This window comes from Neopelma chrysocephalum, unplaced genomic scaffold, assembly GCF_003984885.1.
Source record: "Neopelma chrysocephalum unplaced genomic scaffold, ASM398488v2 Primary Assembly neopelma1_97222, whole genome shotgun sequence".
Lineage (NCBI taxonomy): Eukaryota > Metazoa > Chordata > Aves > Passeriformes > Pipridae > Neopelma > Neopelma chrysocephalum.
In genome coordinates, this window is record NW_020925863.1 from 2,941,186 (window position 1) to 2,964,388 (window position 23,203).

The 23,203-nt window shown below is 38.6% G+C and overlaps 1 protein-coding gene across 5 annotated transcripts in view; it reads left to right on the forward strand.

Moving 5' to 3' along the window:
• The first annotated feature begins 478 nt into the window (after positions 1–478).
• COL11A1 (collagen type XI alpha 1 chain) overlaps positions 479–23,203 on the forward strand; it is a 134,961-nt gene continuing 112,236 nt past the window's right edge. For 2 of the 5 annotated variants that reach the window (XR_003532310.1, XM_027671821.1), the window contains exons 1-3: positions 479–922; positions 16,271–16,438; positions 21,083–21,296. Coding sequence is in view for 4 of the 5 variants with exons in the window: in XM_027671821.1 (XP_027527622.1) it covers positions 808–922; positions 16,271–16,438; positions 21,083–21,296 (497 nt within the window). In the remaining variant the exon portion in view is untranslated. Of the gene's footprint in view, positions 923–13,677; positions 13,731–16,270; positions 16,439–21,082; positions 21,297–23,203 lie in introns of those variants that run through there. The other 3 variants (XM_027671820.1, XM_027671823.1, XM_027671822.1) reach the window with 2 other exon arrangements.

Below are 23,203 nucleotides of genomic sequence, written 5' to 3' on the forward strand. Positions count from 1 at the left end.
CACCTCAGCGCCCCGGCTCCTCTCACGCACATTCCTCCCCTCAAACTTGCCCTGCCTCGCTCCCTCCCAGCCGGTTTCCCCCTCCCCCTGCTTCCCGCGCCCCCCCCCAGTGTCGCCCCCGGCCCATCCCTCCCTCTCCCCCTCCCGTCCCCGCTCCGCGCCCCCCGCCCTCGCTCCGCGGGGCGCCGCGGCCGCCTCTGCGCATGCCCGGGGCCAGGGGGCCCGCGCCGTGCCGGGGCGGGGGGCGGGCGGCGGGGGGTGGCGGGGCGGCGGTGCCCCAGGGACGGGACACCCCGGTGGCCCCCCGGATCGCTCCCGCCCCGCCTGCCCCGCTCCCCGAGCGCCTCCGGCAGGGCCACTCTCCGCCGCCGCGGGGGCCGGCGGTGCCCGCGGAGCGGCCGGTGTGCCGCCGCCGAGGCGGAGGGCGGTGCTGTGGGCGGCCGGGGGAGCCCCGCGATTGGCCTCCGCCCGGCGGCTGGCGTGTCAGTCGGGCTCCAGGGGTGGCCCTGGGAGCCGCTCGCCCAGCCCTCTGACGGGATGAAGCCTTTAGGGGGATGCGGCGCTCTTTGCATTTTGATTAAAGCCCCTCAGCTCCCCTCAGTCTGAAGGCAGGGCGCCGGGGAGGACGGGTCGGAGGGGCCTGTGCGAGGCCGAGCAGAGCGTGAGAGGGGCGAGACAGAGAAAACCCCTCTCGGTTTATCACGCATGGCTCTATAGGAGAAATCATCTCTGGGAATATAGTGGAAAGGACGGAGCTGGTATAAACTGAAGGCGCCCGTGTTTAATTCACACTTGAGGGTGCCCAGCATGGAGATGCAGAGATGGTCCACAAGGTGGAAAACGAGAAGGTGGCCCTGGGACTCGGCTGTAACCGTGTTCATCACCTTCGCTATCCTTCTCCGGACTGCAGAGGTCAGAGGAGGTAAGAAAGCAAAGGGGAGCCGGGGAGTCCAGTCGCCTCTCTCTCCTCCTCGGGGAGAGGACCCAGGGCACGGTTTGAAAGGAAACCTGTCAGAGCGGCTCCCGGTGCTGGGGAGGCGAGAGCGCACGAAGGCGCTTGGGGCCGGCGCGGGGACCCGCTGGGAGCCCCCGGCGGCGCGGGCGGGGTGCGTCCCTCCCAGGTGCCGCGGCGGGATGGCTCCCGTTCAGCCTCAGCCTTAAACTTTGGATGTGGTTTTAATGAGGTAAAGGGGATGCACACTGGCGGGGCGGGAAGATGAAAGAAATAGTTGTTGAACAGAGTGGCTTATCCTTTTCCAGCACAGGACTCTGTTTTGTGGAATGTGCGTCCGATTTTCAGTGTTGTTGAACTGCTCAAGTTCACCAAGTTGTGACTGAAATGGAACGACAAGTGTCTGCCTTCTCCTCGGAGGGGCGAGGAAAGGGAAAGTTGGGGGGTGGGGTGGAGGCTCTCTGCTCTGACTTTCTCCATTCTCCGCTCTGTTATTTTTCCTTTTGGAACGGGTTTCAGTGGGCAAAAAGTTTTCCAGGACGCAAGGGTGGGAGGCAATATATTTGAAGGGGCCCTTTGCCAGCCGATGCGGAGGGCAGCTCCTGGGGGAGCGGCGCCCCGCAGGTGGAGATGCCCGGGGCAGCTCGGTGGGCTCAGCCTGACGGTCGCTGGGCTCCCCACGGGCGGTGTCAGCGCCGGCGCGCCGTGCCCAGCCTCCTCCCCACTTTGCAGCCTCCCTGGGCTATTGAGTGGTCCCTTAGGTGTCCGTGGACCTGGTGGGCAGGGTGCGGCCCGCAGGGGACTTGTAGTGGGAACAAGAGCCAGGCAGCAGCGCAGCAGCCTCAGCAGAAAGGAATCGCCGCCCCCTCCCCCGCACCACTCCTCGCGTCCCCCGCACTTCTCCCCTCCGCACCGCTCCCCGGCACGGCTCAGCCCCAGGCCCCCGGCCCATCTGGGCTTTCAGAGCTGTGCTCGCACGTTCGCGGAGCTGCAGTGTGTAGTCTCTGGTGGCGGGAGAGCGTTCCTCTCCTCCCGAGGGTGAAAACGCTGCTTCTTCCTCCCTTCCTCCATCCCTCCCTCCCACCGGGGCCCGCAGGCGCATCTGGGGGCCACTCTGACTGGGATGGAGGTTTTTATTTTACTGTGGGGCTTAACTCTCCGAAATGAAAGGTTTATTTTTTACAGATTTATTATTTTAACGAGGTACTTCTCGATCTGAATTCCCACTTTCCGAATCAACAGGCGTCCTAGAGGGAGCAGGGAAAGGTGACCAGTTTCCATTCAAGCCTTTATACCTGGGCACAACCTTGACGGCGTCAGATCAATCAGGGCTCCTGCCCCCTGCTGGCCCCGCTTCTGACAGGGACTGCAAGGGGTCAGATTTCATTCCTGCTGCAATTCCACGGACTCGGTGGAATTACACCAAGAGTGAATTAACCTCGCAGAGCTTCAAGGATTCAGCTACTCGTTTCTAAGTCTGAACTAAATTTCTTCAAGAAGTGACACTGTCCTCAAAGGCACGATCGATTTCTTCTGCCACTTTTCAGAGCAGAACTGACTAAATTAGGTAGGATTTATGTAGATTATGTTTACATAGTGGGTTGGATGCAAATGACAAGTTAAAAGAAAACCTAAATCCCAACAGCCCAGCAAAACTCAACAGAAATTATGTGGTACCTAATGAACTATATTCAGCAACATTAGGCAGACTAATTTGGTTTTGGTAACTTTATTAAAAACTTGAAAATCTTTTCTTCTAGTCTTCTGCATCAGGGACATTTCAGAAACTTAAAACTACAGGCTTCTTGTGTTTGTAGAAGCATTCTGAAAAGAACTTGGTTCTTGAACTTTTCTGAAATACAGTATGCTATTTGCTTAGAAACTACAGGGAGCTGTGTGTTTAGGGCTTGATCTGTTATTGAAGTCAGTACGAGTTTTTCCATTGACTGCAGAGGGAGTAGAATTTGACCTAATTTCTCTAACAGAGTACAAGGGAGGTATTTCTGAATCATCTTTTATGCATTCTAATCTTATTTAAAGTAGTTAAAAGATAACATAGGACATAATGACTCATATTTGAAAATAGGAGAGGAAAAATAACAAGGAATAAAATCAAATAGCATACTACAGCAGGTAAACAATATGACTAAATGAAGATGCTGGATAAAATATGAATTCTGGGCAAAATATGAAGTGCCCTTATAAACTCTTTTAAATCCTATATTCTTCAATTTTGTTCTCATAAACTACCTCTATGAAAAGAAAATTAACTTTATATGAATACATCATGTAATCATATAGCAATGACTTCTTTTTAAGAGAACAGAAACCATTCCATGTAGACAAACCTGAACAAATTCCTAAAATTCATGACTTTTTCCAAGTTTCTTTATTTAACACACACACCTCCCCACACCCACACACACACTCTCTTACACAAAGAGGGAAGTATGAGGTGTCTTTCATAGAAGTAAGAAATGGTGTGTGAAGGTGTGTTTGGGCTGTTGAGTTATTTCTTCTTTAGACAGAAAAAGTTACAGAAGTGAGAATAAACTGAATGGGAAAAGCAGTGACTCATATTTGGTCAGCTCAGTGCCCACCAGCTCTTAACCAGCTCTTTTTAGAAAATATTTTTGTTTTAAGACTTGGCTAAAGCAAACAAAATTCAGTATTTTAAAAGACATCCTTTGATTTCCTTTCCCCTTCCTCACCTTTAATACTAAATCTGTTAGTAATGTGTTTGGAATGAATAAACTCATTTAGTTGAAATGGCATGGCTTCAACACTATAAATTTTTTGTAAAAGCTTGACATCAATGCACTATTGTGATGCTGATTTAAATTTCATGGGCAAGAAATGAAAAATCAGTCTTTTTATTATTTATAAGCTTTTCCAAGCAAATGGAAATCCAGCTCTTAATCTGAGTGAAAAAAAGATTTAAGAAGCCTTACTGAAAATGAGGCTATGAAGATATATATAGAAAACACACTTAGGACCTTCTGTGTAAGTGACAAGCAGATTTGTTTCTAATATAGAATAGATACTTCTTACTGTCCTCTTAGGCAATACAAAGGTTCCTTGTGCTTCCCCCACCCAGGCTTGAAAAGTAGTAGGGGTTCTAGGTGCGAAAGGAATGCAGAACTGGGCCAATTAGTGATGGCAAAAGGAGAGTCTTCTTTGTGGATGCTCACTTAACACTGTTGCTTATCAGTAATTGCTTAGTCATTTACACTGTAATTGCTTAGTAAGGAAGATATGGATCTGTTTCTTGAATGTATCCGGCTGATCTAAACCTGTACAAAATGGGGTTTTAAACTAGAAAAGTGTAAATTTCTTCTCAGAACTGTTAGTGATGTAAAGCACTTCTGATTTTAACTGATCAGTTCACTTTGAAGGTTGAAAAAGAACACAAACATTTAAATTATTCCTTTATTTCTTGGTGAAATTGTCTTGTGTGTTAATTTGTGTGGGTTTGTCAGATTAATATTCACAAAGTCAGCAGAAATGAATAAATCAAAGAGTGACATCACTAGATGCAGCTAGTGGTCCTAGCTGAAGTTTTTTCCGAGTCCCAAGGATCAGCAGGTGAAATGGTCCAGTCTTCCCAGGGTAGTTCGAGAGAGACGTGCGTGTATACATCTGTTTTGCTATATAATTTAGATTTCTTAATTGTTTATAAGGTAAAATAATTATTTCAACTGCAGCAGCAGACATCAAACAGAAAAATGACTGGTATGTGTTGTTAATTTTCAAGAGCGTGTGTCTTTGCATTTAATTTAGGAGACTCCACAAGGATCCAAGAAAGGCTGCAGGAAATTATGTCTTTCTACTAGCTCTGCAGAAAAGAAGTTTCTCAACTTCATTTTTGTGTATATCTTAACAAATGTAACTGTATATAAGTGCACATAGAATACCCACAAATACTCAGTGGTTTTGGCTTGAAATAATCTCTGTCTCTGACACCTATAATTGGAATGACAGTAGGAAAAAAAATCTTTGATAGAAAACATTTTCTTGTGCTATCTTTTGTTCTGATTAGTAAAAAAAAAAAAAAAAAAACAAAACCACACCAAAACCAACTCACCCCCAGCCCCCCTGTTGCTTGTAAATTTGGTGTCTGCAGCAGTTGTAAAATGTAGGAAGGAGGCTGTCATACTCATTTTTACAATTGTCATGCCCAAAGTTACTTGATGTCCTCCAAGTAGAAAATACTAACGCGGTTGCAGCACACTAAAGGAGCCATGACATTACTACTGAAGTTATACCTAAAACGCACTGGAGCAATTATGTCTTTCCCGGATTTGTTTTGTACAGCGGTGAACAGTAGGGTTTCCATCTGCCAGCAAGATTAAGAAGTTGCTTTTCTTTTCTCTGTAGAGCACTCTGCTTCTTTTCAGAAGAAATCCTCCTAGCATTGGTTAATTTATCATTGTTCTGAGTATTTGTTGATAATAGGGGGAAATAAATTAAGCAGAGCTTGGGAGAAATCTCTAATGTTCTAAGAATGTGAAGTCTCATGCAGTGATAAAGATTTGCCCTCTGGATGGACACAATAGAGAGCAGTGGCTTAAAAGGAATTAGGTTAACACACATGCCTGTTGCAAGGGCTTATAACTGTTCTACTCGGTATTAAATACCAAGTTTACAGACTGTAAATGTAAGGATTAATTGTTGACTCGGTTATTGCAATAGTAGTAGAATCTGGCAGAACTTAAATTCCTTTTAGCACATTAGCACACATAAGGGGTTGTAAAACCTTTGAATTTCAAGTCTGGGACTTCACTGTGTGTCAAAGTGTTAATGCACACAGTGTGTGAGACAGAAGGGATTTGGCAGAGCTGATATTATAGAAGTGAAGTGTTTGCTGCAAACCAAACTGAAAGATGTATTATAATAGATGATTTAAAAGAACAGAGATCCTGATCCTGCTATAAATAATGTCAGTGGCAGCTAAGCTTTGTCTGTAATACAAATTAACTTAGTTGTGAGTCAAATTATGGTCACGTGTTGAAAGTATTGCTGTAGAATGTTACCTACTCTGTTGCTTAGCTGTGTACCTTACCTTACTCAAATTATCAAAGTAATCAAGCATTCATAGTTTATTAAAAAAATAAATTCAGAATTTTACAACCTTGCTGTCTGCTTAAGAGGAATTCCTGCTAATATTAGTAGAATAGAGAACTGAGTCTGATTTCCTTGCCTTGCTCTCATAAGAGAGAGAATACCTTTGACATCAGTGAAAGTATGGTGGAAGTTTTCAGTTGTATGAGTTGTTTCTCTATCAAATTAAATAGGATTATTTTAAATGGCACCATTTCTATATCTTGTCCTTACCTGTATTCTATGCTTAAAGCTGAAAAATGTACAAATGTTCCACATTTGAAAACTCCCATTTATTAGAAGATATTTATGAAGTGTTATTTGGGTTATTTCTGAATAAATACCTTGATAAAAAAGTGTTTAAGTGGGCTCAGTTTCTTTCATGTTTAATTGCTGAGGGAACACCTTGTCTCTTCCTGTAGCAGGGACCATTTTTAGGCTGTCTTTTTTTTGATAAGGCAATAGAAACTGGATACTCCAAGAATGTAATACATTTTGTTGATTTTCACAGTTGAAAGTACTGTGTCTACTGTCTGTACAGAAAGAACTTTTTGAATCTTTAGCAGAGACCTCAAAATAGTTAGGCACTTGGACTGCAGTCCTGATAGATTTTGCTGTGGTGCTAAATAAGAACAACTCCACAGAAATATGGAGACAGATGTTAAAGTATTGTAAACCCATGGATCAGTACAGGTCTGCACCAGATGATGAACTAGCCCAATCTTCTGGGGGTAACAGGTGAAACCTTTTATGGAATCAGCATCAGGTCTTGAGTGCTTGATTGCAGTCAATGTTGCTGAACAAGTGATAAAAGTACAACCTGTCTAGCCTCAAAGAAGGTTTTGGGTAATAAAAAAGTCACATTTTGTGGTAAAATACATAAAACAAATATGATTAAAAGTCTCAAAATCTAGGTTACACTCCAGAATTATGCAGTTTAACAAAACCTAGAAATATTCTTATTTTTTGCTGAATATTTCCAGTAAATAAGTCAGCCAGCAAGCTAAAGTTGTTAAAGATCTGAGCCTGTAGCTGAATATAGACAAGTTTTCTACTGTTTTCAGTATGGAATTTGAGTGAGGGTTTTGGTGGTTTTTTGGAGGGGTTTGTTTGTTTGTTTCTTTGTTGTTGGTTTGGGGTTTTTTGTTTGGTTGGTAGGTTGGTTGGGTTTTTTTTACTTTACGAGTGTTAGAGATGGTCATTAAAAGGAGATATAGTTAATAGTTGGTGAGTATCAAAATTGGAGCCCATATATACCTAGACTGTAGGCATAGTCTTTGAAATACTATAATGTATTCAGTACATTTGGCAGCATAAGAAGTCAATGAAAAATTTCCAAATAACTGGTGTGGAAGTAGCCAGTTCTGAACAATTTCACACAAGCTTCTATTGGTGAAATAGTCAATCCTAGGCCCTTGAAAGCATTCCTATCTGCATCTGGATAATCTCTAGTTCTCATAATCATTAAATACGAAAGTACTGCAATAACACCTTCTTCTAAAAATGTCACCAGTCAAGATCCCAATTACATAATTAATCTAAAAGCTAACATGTAGGAAAATTCTTAACAGGTAAAACAACCTTAAAGTATGTCTCTAGAAATATATATAAGGGCAACATACATTTGGTTAATCTCATAAATTTGTATTCGGTTTCCTTAAAAAAAACCCCAGCTTGATTTTCAGGAGCACTATGGAATTACTTTAGGCAACTCAATTGGTTTCATTTTTGTACCTTGAAGATGCTCTGTAACTCACTTCTGCAGCCCATAAAGCAGAGAGTTCATTTTATCCAGCTCTGTGAAGTCCTTTGGTCAACATCTATGAAAAGTGTTGGAACCTTCACAAAGGACACTGCAGAACCGATGCGTTTGATGCTTATTCCCAGAGCAGTCTTCTGTTACATGTCTGGGCTCTCAGTGGAGTTGGGATTCTCAGACTGCCAGGCCCAAAACCATGTGAGGAAGGGCAGCTCTGCCCAGAGCTAGCCAGTAGGAAATACTGAGGACAGAAGTGTCTGATCCTTTTCTAGTGCTTAGACCTATGGCCAAACTGCAGGGAATCGTTGCTTGGGATACAGAGACTAGAGTCTGCAGTGGGAAGGTAACAGAGTCCTTTCTAAGAACTGGGAAGCTCAGTGAAGCATTTGGGCATAACATGCCTTTGAATTCTTGCTTTTGGATGTTTACTTCTGTATTAATGCTTACCAGATGAAGAACACAGTAAAATAATAAGTATAGATAATAATAATTCTGTGTATTTGTGATTTTAAAAGATATCCGTCATAAGTGCCCACAATAAGTAAAATGTCTAAGGGTAAAAATAGAAACAGAAATATTCTTACCACATTAGAAATAGCACAGATTATTAGTAATAGATGGGCATTATCTTGTATCCTACAGGTCAACAGACTAGCAGTTTGACAAATCCAGGTTCTAACGCTGCTGGTAAAGACCTCTTATATTCATTAAGCTTTGGACTATTTAATGAGTGTCAGAAACCTTCATCATAGCAGTGTTTATCCTTACCCACCTTTAGAATACATGGAAGGTCCTTAGAATGAGCACTTATAAAGATTCAAAATTTTAAGAAAAGTAAATAAACTAAATAACTGTAGACTATTATGCCTCTAATGGGTAGCATGGTTTCAAAAACCTGTGGAGCAGCCAGTACCTCCTGTTTAAGTCCCTAAATATCTACCTAGAAATCTAACCATAGGTAACCTATTTTGTAAGTCTTGTCTGCAAATATAAGGAGTCCCTTCATTAATACTCACTAAATATGCACATTTTAGCCTACCTACCAGGCTGTAACAGCTAGTACGTTTTAAATGATCTGTTACAGTGACATAAAACTGGACTAAAACTTTGAAAAAACGCTCCATTTAGAACTGAAGATTAATGTTTCAATGCTCTTTAAGTTTTAGTTTTTGCAGTGGTTCCATTGGAACAGATTACTGGCAGAATGAAACCTATTTCCATGGAAAAATATGAAGTAAAATAATAGTGATTTAGAGACATTAGTCTTCCTAAATTTCTCATATAATTCTTTTTACAGGGCCAAAGTAAGCTCTTTTCTACTCCAGAGTTGTATCTCACTAATTAGGAGTTATTGATTGTAACTCTTAAAGGCACTTTGTGGAGTCATCACTGATAAATTTTCACTTTCACATCAATTTAAAAAAGGGCATTGGTAAAGAATTATGATAACTCGAAGTTACCTGTTTATTTTATTGGAAAAACACATAATACTGTTTATTGTAAAAATACCATTTACTATATCAAAAAAAGGGAAAGGCAAAGTTACCAGAGGTATTAATAGTATGGCAAACACTGAGTTTCACTCTCCATTTGCTAAGGTATATCTGTAAAGTAAAGAATAGTGGCTCTTTTTTTTTCCCTTGAGTTTTGTTATTGTTTGCATTTAAAGTATGTCCTCCAGCATGCAATCTAGTAGCATCTTGCAAACTGTGTAGGTGAACACAACCTTTAAACAGGGAAGGGTCATTGGGCCTAAGCTCCCTCACAAAATTAAGAGACTAAGACCCAGGAGCTACCAGACCAAAATCTAAATATAATGGGATTTCAACTTATTTTATTAACTTTATTAGGTATTTGAACAGAAATAAAAATATTTTAGTCTAAGTGAGTCATCCTCTAAACAATTTCTCATGGGAATTAATTTTGTAGCCAGAAGTTGCCACTGCAGTCACTTTCCTGTCAATCCTGGAGAGTTCCGCTTTGAGGCCCGACAATGAAGTCCTTCCTTCTGAAAATGCAGATGATTGTTTCCTGTATACCCCCTATCTTCAATAACAGTCTTTCTTGAACTGTTTGGTCCTTAGGCACCAGCACCTTTATCTGCAGCTAAAAAATGCTTTGCTGTACAGTTTATAGCAAGGGAATAGGTGTCAAGCTTGGTACACCCTATCTGAAAAGGTTCAGTGCTCTATTCCCACTGCAGCTTCTAAGCATCTTACAGCACATTCAGTGTTAAATAGAAGAAAACTCAAGGTGTGACCTTTAGATAAGTCCATTCTGACTTCCATGGTTATCTTTTAAGGAATAATCGAACTAATTCAAAAGTTCTCAGTTCAGTGAGTAATATATTTTCAGTCTGCATGTATTCCAAGTCTACTGAGGACCAGTGCATACATGTGGGATGGGATAACTCTAAATGTTTGACCCCTTCAGATCTGAGTAAGGCATGAGATACTGAGTGAGATCCACACCAGTGTGCAATTGCAGCCACTCGTGGAATTGACACATAAACTGCTTCTCAGTACAGCTTTACATAGGTTAGAAACCTGTCTGGGAGCCAACTAGCTTAGATGGGTCAAAAAAAATTTCTGAAAAAGCACAAGTAGGCGGTAAAGTTTTTCTTCTGAAAAAAACTTCCAGTAATAGAATGTTCAGGTAATTTTCTATGAATGAAATGAATATGACACAGAATTCGTCAATTTATTTGTGACTGCAGCAGACTTAAATTACTATGTGGAAACTGATATGTATACTAAGAAACAGGAGCTCAAGTTTTTTGTATACTTAAGTGTCAATTTATTGACATAGACACCTTAGCTACTTAGAGTCATACAGGACAGAACATTCTACTTACATGAAACAATACAGCTCTATTTTCTGTATGCGTTAATGACCTAACATTTACATACCTAGCATTGACAGTAATGTCACTCACTAACTTGATTTGAGTAAAACTTCTTAAAAAAGCGTGTTGTAAATCAAAACATTTTCATAAATGAAATTTCATTAAAATAAAGATAATTAACTTTAAAATGTGATTGTAGCTAGAAAGATAGTATGTATAGATTTTAGTCTTTTATCCAAAGTTACTGTGGCTGGTATAATTCCAAAGATTACATTGCTGCCATTAGATGCACTGTTGATCCATCTTTTTTGGGTTCTGTACAGTTTACCTTTGCAGTGTCAGAGGGGCTTTGTCACAATTCAGAAATTTAATGGTGGCCACTGAAGCAGAAACAAGGAATTTTATTAAGGTACCTTTTACTAAGGTACTAACTTCACCATGATCTCAGTTACAGACAGGATACACATTTAATAAACTAAGATATTATTAAACATTGTTTATTTAATTACTCTCTACATTTAAATAAATCCAGATGTAATGAACCCGACATGACCATTTGAATATAAATTTTCTTGCATTTGTTGCAACTTGTCCCTGTCTTGTAATGTACATTCTTTTACCTGGGGTTATGGGATCATCTGCAAGAAGCATTCCTTTAGAGAGATGGGGAATTGCTAAGCACTTTTACTGAAAACTGGGGTCATCCTTGAGACAAGGAGACTTGATGTTACATATTGCATAAGTCATCAGCACAGATTGTGTATCCAAGGGACTTCAGTTTCTGCACAGTTTACAGTTTCTCAGTTCCTCCTTTCTCTGATATCATGACTTGTTATGGTACCTGGGAACCTCCACCATGGACAGTTTCCACCAAGAGAAAGGCAGAGCCATATTATGTAATAGATTCCAGCTCAAATATCAGGAAATCTAAGTGAAGGAAGCAAGTCCTCTGAACTTGAATAATGTGTGTTATTTACATTTGTGACATTATAACATATCAGCAATGAATCTGCTGTTTTCATCAGATTCTGTTTAACTCCAGAAGATACAACACTGAGCAATGGTAGTAGTTGTTGGGTATAATGCAATAGAAAGGTATCATAATTTGATCCATATGTGTAGTATTAGTATTAATAAGAATGAAATATCAGAAATTTTGTTTCAGTTTAGAGATTGTGGAGTGCAGTGAAAGCTATGATGTTTCTAACCATGACTGCATGATAATAATGTTCTTTTTCAATCTTTAATAGCATTATATTTTTACAATATGTGCTTATTATTTCATTTAATAGAATGCATTATCATAGCCTTTAGAACAAATGTATCATCGTATATAGAGAAGGTCTAGGCTTGAAAATGCTAACCAAAACTGGTAGTCAATTTTTACTTACTTTCCTCCTTTCCAAATAAACAGAAAACACATGAAATTTCCGTCATGTTGTTGACTCGTGATAATCTTTCCTGACCCGGCAGTGTAAAAGTGTGATCTAGCATCCAGTTTACAAATACTTAACTCCACTAAATTCTTTCTATTTCCAGCAGAGAGATGCTGACAGAAGTTTGGGGTTTTTTTCTTTCTTCTTTTTAGTTTATGTGCTCTTATACATATTTTAGTACCATTTAAAGTAGCTTAGAACATTTTATATTTCTGTCAACATCTTTTTTTTCCCCTAAGTTTCCTAATTAGTTACAATAGAAGAAAGCTAAAGGGAAAGCAAAGGAACATTAAATATGGCTTTGAAGTTATATTTAATATGAAATGCTCTGAATCAAATGTTCTTATCCATACCACTATAAATATGGAAGCTCGTTGAGTGAATGGATGTACTTCAGTCATTCCACAGTATTTGGCTCTACAATTTTAAATATTGCAAGTTACAAGTTATTTTGGGTCTTAAGATGTTGCACCGCTAATTTTTGCTCGTGTGCTTTATCTTCTTTTTATTTGAAAACCAGGGACTTACGATGGAGTTAAATGATTAACGGTTTGGTATCTTGAAAGATGCTGGAACACTCAGGTTCCCATCTCATGCAATTCTGTTTTCCAGAAAGGGATTTCTGAATAATTCACCTTTGCCATACCAAAAATCCCATAACTTTTAAACACTTCTCCTCTGCCTACTACTGTGCAGTCTTTCAGTGGCAGTGAAAGTTGCACATGTCTCTCTGAACTCTTTTGAATCAGGGACATATGCTGTTGAACTTTGCACTGTAGTCATTAGTGAGAAGAATAATCCCCTGCAGTTGGTTGGTTCTATATGAGTGGAAAAGTAGCAGAGTGGAAACTTGCATTTTGATTGCAGTCTGAAACTCAGGAGAGCTTAGGCTGAAAACCGCAGGCTTGCCCTGATGAACACAAGCTTCTTTTCACAGAGTTATCTTGGGGCTTTGTCTGACTTGCCTGCAAGAGGTGGCCTTCAAGTAGCAGTGCGGCATGGCCAGAAACATCTGCATAAGGAACCTATTTTCTGCATCTGGATGTTGTATTTTGTCAAATTTGCCTGGCAAACAGTTGAGTTTTCAAAGCTGATGTCTAAGTTTCATAAGGAGAATTAACTGCGTCCCGAGAACTGGAGAACTGTTTGCATGATACTTATTTCCTTGCCATCTAAAATTTTGGCACCAAATTGGAAAGATGCAAAAGCATTACATCATATAACATTAATCTGCAGTTTTCTTTACTTTTTCAGAAAATCATCCAAGGAAATTAGATAGAAGGTAGATCATTTAGAAAAGCTGTTTTATGCACTGCAAGGGAAGGTCTTGTGAGAGATCCTTGATCTGTCAATATATGGGTTATATTAATGTTGCCCCATGTAAGTACAAGCTGTAATCTTAGTTTCTGGACCACACAAACAGGCAAACTGTATGCCCTTAGCACTGGTGCTCTTTCTGGTTATTTCTTCCCATTCCCAGAACTCATGTGGGAGCAGCATGCTAGAGAAGAGGCAGTTTTCAGGAAAAATGGAAGCTCTCAGGATACAGTGATGCTGAGCACTGCAGAACCTATGAAAACTGGCAGAGAGAAGCCATAGTTTCAGGTGAAAGCTTCCCGACTATGCTCTTCTCTGACTGTGAGTCATCTTCCTACCTCTCTCCCTGGTCTTCTACGCAGGCAGTGTTGGCTGTGTGAGGACTTCTCATTGTCCTTTACACTTGAACAGGTTACCTCTAACCAGTGAGGGCCTACACTGCAGTTTTTCAAGAGCTGTTGATTTTAGACTGTATTCCTACATGTGTGCTCTGTGGCAACAGCATCTATTGCTTTCTGTAGGTGCAATGAGCAGATTATTTGAGCATGCACAGTGAGCTCATCAAGAATTTAAGACTGATGTAGTGGCAGCATGGTCAAGCCTACTGAGTGCTTGTTCCAACTGCTGCAATAGTTACAGGAAATATATTTTAAAATCTTGAAATTCCCTGAGACAAAATTTCTACTAGCAAAAAGAGGGGTTTTCTGCAGAAACCTCACTATATGGTAGCACTAGGCATGACGCAGGAGGAGTCATGCATCTTTTACGTTCCTGTCCAGTTTATCTAAAGACTTCTAAAAAACCACTTTACTTTATAAATGCTGTTTGAAGTGGCTGTCTGAAATCTTTGATATAAATTAGGGAAGCAGTTTCTGTTACTTGTGATCTGTATGTATTTAATAGGTCAGCCACCTTATCTTTGGAGATAGACTAATTACCTTTTTCTGCGTTAATTACTTCATGTAACTTGTCATTTCTATAGAAATTGTTATTTCATCTAACTTGTCACTTCTATGACAAATTACACTTCTAGAAATTCTTTTACACTGACTAGTTCTTTTGCTATTTTATGTTTTATGAATCAGAGTTTGCAGAAATAAATAAATAGTCAGCTGTGGACTATTAGCAAGAATGTTTGTTCTTATTATTTGGAATTTGTGGTTTAAAGATTGTCCTATTATTATTCTGTTTCTTGTCTGGAGGTTTTTTAGCAGGAGAACTAGCAGGGAGTAATGAATAATCTTGTTTATGGGTGAATAGTCTCCCAATCAGCCAGGCAAAGAAAGGCCATTATTCTAAAAAATAATGAAGAATCTGGTGCAAATTATAGAAAAGAGCAAAGGAAAAAGGAATGTAGCAGTGGTTGACTTATACAGCAAATTGGAATTTTTACTAATATTTCTAGTGACTGGTTCTACGTTACTTTACTGGTTCAAATTATTATAAGTAAGGCAAAAATAGGCATCAGTTACCAGGAAAAAAGAGTGGGAGTTCCTCCAGTATGGTAGTAACTAGAATTGTGTGGAACACCTATAGAAAATACATTATATCCATTAAATTTTTTGTGTCAGTACTCAACAGAGAGGTAGGAATAATACTTTGCCTGTGTTTTTAGTCTTCCACTTGTTAGCAAATAGTTGTTCAAATAGTTGAATATTCACACGCCCTGGTATTTTGGGCCTGGCGTTGATATTTTGTTGACATGTAAAGTGAATGATAACAGACAATAAATCAGCTATAGTTAATGCCACAGTGCAGTTCAAAGATGAAGTAAGGTCAAATTTACCAAGCACATTTCTCAGCTTTCACACTGAAAGCCGTGTAAAACTTTGCCTGTCCAGATAAAGTGGTTATGAATTTGCCAATGTAAAAACTGCAGAGCAGAATCAGAGAAAAAAAGTCTATTGAAATTCTGTTTTCACTCAGAAAAATACATTAGTGAAGGGATCTGTAGGGAACATGACAATGAGCACCTTAATTTTTCCTAAGAGAAAAGATGTGTAATTTGCAAACTGTTTTCTCTCACTGCCTCTGTTGAAGTGCTTGTCCATCCAGTACCTTGTCCTTTTACCACGGAGAACTTTTGTAGCTTAAGGCTTTCTTGTTGTCTTTCTATATGTATTTGTATACATATATATGCTTTCTTGTTTGCTTTAGTTTGCATCAATATCAGTGCAGTAACAGCTCTGGATTTCAACTTTAAATTGCTGAGCACAAATGGAATTTTATTGTACTTGGTCTCTAAAGTACAAACCACATCCATTTGCATTTTAACTTGGAAATAATGGAATACTGTGATTCAGTCCATTCAGTCCTTGCAGGCAGAGCAGGTACATTTTTCTTCCTCTAACTGGATGAGAAATTAGTTTAGCTGCTTCCTTATCACTTTATGTCTGAGAAAGACGTTACATGTAATCAGATTATATTTTAATGTTAGCAACAGATGATTTTCTGGTAGCAGATTACTGGCACTTGAATGTTTCTGAAACTGTTGTGCTAACTTTGAAAATCAGTTCCACTTCTTAAAAATCACATATTAAAAGTGTGTATTGTAGGTTTCAATCACCAAGACTCCGCGTCTGCAAAATGATGATTTTCCATGTGTAGTCAAGTAGTTTGAAAATCTAATAATAAAAATTATGTTGGATGGGATGAACATCTACATATTTAAAAATGAATAATCCTGTTAAAATATTATTATGGTGTAGGAGTAACGTGCAATAAATCAAAATAGAATGCAACTACTGCTTGGATTACACACACGCTTTCGCAATGAAATTCATATCCTTTTTGGAGGCTGTGTACTGTAGACATGCAAGACGAGTAATTCTTTTTGTTGGTTTTTTTTTTTCCTTTGTCAGCTGAACCCGTTGATGTGCTAAAAGCATTAGAATTTCACAATTCACCAGAAGGAATATCAAGAACAGCGGGATTTTGCACAAACAGAAGGAATTCAAAAGGATCGGATGTTGCTTACAGAGTTTCGAAAACTGCACAGCTGAGTGCCCCAACAAAGCAGCTGTACCCAGGTAAGATTGCCAGAAAGCTACTACTTTACTGCCTATGTTTTTATGGTATCTAAATCACGTCATCAGTACCACTTCTGTTATTCCTAGAGTTGGGCCTGTATACGTAATTAAGTTTTTATTGGCTCCAGTTATAAAGCTCTTTGTCAAATTATGTCACTGCCAGAATTGACTTGTGAGTCATATTACCTGTTCTTTCATGATGCTGTCTGGTGGAAACCTCGTGTGGTGGCTTTGGCAAGTTTCCTCTTGTTTTGGTAGTCCATTCAAAAGTGGTACTACTTCCTGGAGTACTACTGCAGTGATAGGAGTGAGTTGTCATTGGCCATTGCAAAGTCATTCCCAGAAGTACCATCTTTTAAGAATTACCTCAGAGTATCTGGGTACTTGGGGGACTAAACAAGGCTAGTTGTGGATAGCTGATAATCTGATTCCGTCTTCTCTCAAATTTCTCCAAAATGAAGTAGTCAAATTTTGGGAAAGATTCTTTGGATGTTGCAGAGACACTTTTATTCCATTATTTTGGTGTCACTTGTCACTTGACTCAAACTGTTGAGGAAATTGATAGTAAGAATATTAAAAACCAAAATCATGAAACATTTGAATTTTCTGTTTTGACACATCATGCAGAGTTTGAACAAGTCTGTCTATAAACATGTAGATTAGATATGGCAAAGAAAAATACTTTTTTTTTGTCTTTCAAAGTAGCAATCACTTAGATATCACCCAGATCTCTAAAAGGGTAAAACAAGCTTTATTTTGTAGTAATATTTTGTTCCCAGAGCAACATGAGAAACAGCTCTACACAGTTCAAGTGCAACTTACATGTTCCCTTAATTCAGCATTTTATTATTGATGGAAAATCAAAGCACAATTCACTACTTATATAATATTTATAGTATTTTTTAACACAGTTCTTGAATATATCCTCTCAACTAAGTTGCATGTAGTTGACAGAGCTGTCCAGCTGAAAATATCATTCACTGAATGGCACATTAGTCTATAGTGTCATGCTATATATGTCATGCTGTACACATGCTATATTTGCAATTAAATACTTCTTCACCTTAGTAAGGATAGCAGAATAGGGACTACTCTTTCTTAAAAAAAAAAATGCAAAAATGCTCCACTGTATTTCCTTACAAGGAAGGGCTGAGGGTGTTGGGCCTGTTCAGCCTCAAGAAGAGACGACTGAGAGGGGACCTCACTAATGCGTATAAATTTCTAAAGCAGGGGTGTGAAGAGGATGGAGGCAGGCTCTGCTCCAGGGTGCCAACCACTAGAACATGAGGCAATGGACAGAAACTGATGCACAGGAAGTTCCACCTGAATATGAGGAAGAATTTCCGTACTGTGCCAGTGACCATGCACTGGCCCAGAGAGATTGTGGAGTCTCTCTCACTGGAGATATTCCAGAACCACCTGAATGCAATCCTGTGTCGTGTGCTCTATGATAGACCTGCTTGAGCAGGGAGGTTGGACCAGATAACCCACTGTGGTCCCTTCCAACCTTACCCATTCTTTGTTTCTGTGATTATGTATTGAAAATCTGCACAAGTTGCACAGTGTAATAAGCTGGCACCTTTATAGTCTGAGTTTTATAATGTGTGTAATTGAAACAAAGTGGTTCAACAAAAAGCTTTAAATGAGTATTCAAATACAACTGAACAGAAGATTAAACTGACTTGGAATCACTGTTATGTTTTTTTTAAAAAAAATAGAGCAGTGCAAACACCTTCTGCTAAATCAAAGCCTGAGAATCTAGAGCTGGAGGTCTGAAAGCTTGGGTTGATTTGCACTTATTAATGAATCAGATTGTAGTATAAAGAGGAAATCTGGCAGCTGCAGTTATAACTGTTCTTATGATTCTTGAATGCCAGAACATGTTGGCTGACATCTAAATTTCTATAGCCTTTGACTGTCGTAATTTAGGTACCCTTCTTATTCATGTTTTTAGTTTCTGCTTTACAAGGGGAATGAGTTTTCTTGATTTTACCAATTCGTTGTAACACTTCTGCGTGCAGCAGACAAAAAAAAAGCATTGCTCACTCACAGTATAAAACTTTGCTTAATACAGGAAAATGTCCTGCTATCCTTTACATTAGTAAAAAAGCATTGAAACAATTTTTGGGAGGTGATTATGGAATTACTTCCTTTTGAATCTTGTGGAATAAACGTCCTCTCTCCTGACCACAAGAAATCTTCCTTTTTCAGAATATTCTGAAAGGTATTTTAGTGATCATGTCCCTTTTTCTTAATGCTCTGTAACAGTAGAAAGACTATAGAAGAGATCCAAGATAAGGTCAAGTGGTGAAATATCATTTTAACTTAACAATACAAGTTGTAATGCATCCCATCCTTACTTTCATCTGACTCCTGTAACTCATCAGGAATTAAAATATATCCAGCAATGTATCCATCTTTTAAAAATATGAATTTAGTAATATTTACCAACTTCCCAAAATATAATAGGCTTTGATTGCACTGGCTGGAAGGCAGTATATAATCGTTATGATAACTGCTTAGATTTAGTTGTACAGTTTGTTTACATGCTCTTAGTTATCATTTACAAAAGCATATAGGAATGACAACCCAGATGCATACAAAGATTTTTCTAGATAGTTTCCCTCCAATTGTTATTTTTAGTTATTGTTCAAATAGAACCATCCCAATAAAAAAGAAATTTAAAAGCACTTGAGAAGACTTTGATAACTCTTCCAGATGTGTGTCCATGAACTGTATATACATAGGAATACATTCAGTTTTACATGTTAGAATGTTGACAGTTGTCTTCTCTTTTCCATCTTTTGTCATCTGTTTGCTCTGACATTAAAAGGTATAACATACAGTTTAATTTATTCTGCTTTACCTTATGAGAAACCTTTACCACCATTTACTCACCAGAGTAAATGAAATGTTTCCTATTTATTGAGCTTTGATCCCTTAAAAATAAGATGTCAAAATGACGTATAAACATAGCCTGTATTACTAGAATATTTCAAAAACCTTCTATAAAAAAAAGTAAAAAACCAGTAGAAAGGACATAAAATGTCATTGCAGCAGACAATATAATAAGTGTAAGTTTTCTGTTTTAGAAGAGTAATATATCATTTAAAGTGCAAGGAAAGTTCTATGCATTTTGTTTTCATATTGTAATTAAAGAAGTAGAAACTTGTCTTCATGGAAGACTCTAGAATCTTTAAAGAGTTTTCCCACAATACCTGTCTTGGAAAAAATCTTACATTTTCTCCACTGGAAGAAGAAATTCCTAAATCAGAGTTTGATGAAGTTTTACATAGTTTTATTAATTACAAAAATGCAGCATGTTATTTTATTAGAGCTTACTCTATTATTATATTAAAATTTTTAAGAACAGGTTATCCACTCTCATGCATACAAAGTTGCATTGCCAATGTTATTATTAGATTCTTGTCTCTTTCTTGTATGTCAAATTGTAGCTGAAGCCACATGGATCCAGATCCAATATTCTTAATTTTAGAATCTCAGTCTTACACTTTTTTTTGTTATTGACCCTAATAGAGTCAATGGGAGCAATATTTCAGTACTTCCTTTATAAACATCCATTTTTCATTTTGTTTATTTTTAGTTGTAAAGGTGGGAACAATATTTGGTGTATCATCTATAGTTCAAAGCGAAAGCATCAGGGAATAAATGAAAATTGATGTTCTTTAGTTTTGCCTAAATCTCCCATTAAATAAAACTAGTTAAATATTTTTTCAATGTTATGCACAATGTAATGCTAGAAAGACTCAAATATATGTTGTAAGAGAGAAACTAAAATAAGTGCTTATCAAGGGCTGTTAAAGGGCTTGGGAGTGTATTTGCTATAGCACAGATGCTTATTATGTTGAGTGAAATTGTAGTGCACACTTTTAAATTAGAAGATTGCTAAACAGAAGATGAATAGAAAAAAATAATGAATGTGAAACTATCGTGGTTCTTTCATATATTGTATTATTACAGGAATTCACAATAGATTTAGAGCACCTCTCCACAAAGGAGAGAGAGCTGGCGTTGTTCAGCCTGGAGAAGAGAAGGTTTTGGGGAGACCTCACTGTGGCCTTCCAGTACTTAAAGGGGGCTTATAAAAGAGAGTGAGGGGCTATTTACACGGACGGGTGGTGATAGGACAGAGAGAATTGGTTTTAAAGAGGAGAGAGTAGGATTAGATGTTAGGAAGAAATTCCTTACTCAGAGGGTGGTGAGGCACTAGAACAGGTTACCCAGGGAAGCTGGGGATGCCCCAACTCTGAAAGTGTTGAAGGCAGGTTGGATGGGACCCTGAGCAACCTGGTCTGGTATGTGGCATCCCTGCCCATGGTGGGGGTTGGCACTAGATGAGTTTTAAGGTCCCTTTCAAACCAAACCATTCCATGATTTTATGGTTTACAAATTATGTTTTTAAGAACCATTAAGGTATATCTTTCAGGAATTAAAGTGAGACCAGAATGAAAAAAAAGATAGAGAAAATCTTCCTAATGTGATTTCTTATGTACTCGCTTTTGAGAATTAGAAAACCCCAACAGTTTGTGTACTAGATCCTCTGTGCTTACGGAAAAAATGTAAACTTTTCAAGAATGGTTTCATCTTTTCTGGATTTATAGCTGTATATATAACTGTTTACAGGTGGAGATTTTCCAGAAGATTTTTCAATATTAATGACAGTAAAACCTAAAAAGGGTATCCAGTCTTTCCTCCTGTCTATCTACAATGAGCAAGGAATTCAGCAAGTAGGTGTTGAAGTTGGTAGATCCCCTGTATTCCTGTTTGAAGACCAAAATGGAAAACCTGCCCCAGAAGACTATCCTCTTTTCAGAACAGTCAACATCGCTGATGGCAAGTAAGTGTAAAATTTTAAAATGAGAAGGAGTGCCACAGACCACTGTGTAGGTGCTTATGGTATTTACAAATGTTTTCTTAAATATTTAAATGAATCAGGAACATGGTTTCTACTTAGTTTGACTGCTGTGGTACAAAATCAGAGAACCTTTGCAGCAGAATACAGTTCCAGCTTCAAATGCTGTATACAGCTACAAATAAAGCAAACTACCTTTCTTATTTGCCATTTCTATAAATGAAGAGTGAGGAAATAGTCATAAAAGTTAAACCCACCAAAACTAAACCTGTGAAGATTCTTCCTGTGCAATACAGAAAGAAACTCTGTTTTCAAAAAATCTCAAGGAATAGTCCACTAGAAGAATTGTCTGGTCCATTTGAAGGTGGTAGGCAGAGTGAAGACAAGTTGACGAAACAGCATAGAACTTCTCCTATCCCAAGCCAAAAGATCAATGAGATGGTTTGAGATATACATGTGTAATGAAATCAGGGAAGAAGAATCTGGACAATTAATCTGAAGTGCTGCGAGGACTTACACTGCACCCCCAGTAAAGGAATTAACCTCAAACACCAATTGCATTATTAAGGCAGTTGTTAATTTTTGATAGCTTTGTAGGTGAGCAGTCATTCTCTGGGAATGTCATTCCAGTGCTTGTAAAAGGGCATTCATTCTTTCAAAAACTTTTTATTTACTGTGCTGCAGTCCAGGAAGAGCAGCCACAGTCTTCAGAGATACACAGAAATAAATATTACTAAAGCAAAAGAAAACAAATCAGCAACGAAGGGCCAAAACTGAACTGTAATGAAATACATTTTATAAAGCAATAAAGGAGAAAAAAAAAGAAAAAAGTAATTGTCTTCTTGGCCTTGTATTACCAGACAATGGATTTACACCACAAAACCTAAACTTGATGCATTTCCCTAACAGAAGGAGTGTTAAAACAAAGCAGCAAACTTTTTTTTAATTGACTTTTTCTAAATAAAGAAGATTTTACATAGATTTCAGAATTTCCCCCAAAATGTTGAGAAACTGACAAACACTAAGAAATAAAAATGAACTTGGTTTGGTACAATTTCCTGCAGTGAGATTATACAACTTCTAAATCAACTGGAGTAAATCCTGTCCACAGTGAGCCATGATTTCATGCTTTCAGCTTCTACGTGCTTTCAAAAGATAGCCTGACAACTTTCTTCTGACTCAGCTATTTTATGAAGGATCTAGGACAACAATCTTCATCTCAAAATGAGATATATTTTAAAAGTGTAAACAATGTAATGTGCCTGAGGATGCATGGCCAGTTTGCTTTTATAATGATCATGTTTAACCACGTTCCAGAGAAAACATGGAATTACAGTTCTGGCTCAGTGATAGTGTTTAGCAGTCAGATTCCATTAGCTTCAAGGTGTTCCTTTTGATATACAGAAGCTCTTTGTAACGATCTAAGCTGTCTCTCTGATTTAGACAACCTTAATGCCAAAAAAGCCAACTAAAATAATTTGATTCCAGCCTTCCTCCTACCAGTCACTAACATGACATATTTTGACACTTTTTGCCCTGGTCTCTCAAAAATTCTTTAACACTTTGCTCCATGCTAGATTGCAGAGTGGTCTGCTCTTGCTCTTAGATCTTTGAGTTGAGAGAGGCTCACTAAATTAAAGTGGTCTGTCATGATTATTAATAAAGTCTTATAAAGAACACAGTAGAGTTGGGCAAATCATATAAAACTTTATTCTCAAATGTCTTTTAAAATAAAACACAGACACTTGTCAGTATTCTGAATGACTTCATTCACTTTTTGGTGAATATTATGTATGCTAGGCTAATGTTGCAGGAATAGTGGCATTTATAAGTATATGTATCTGGAAAAGCATCTATGTTGGAACTGCTGTACATATTTGAAAAACCTCTAT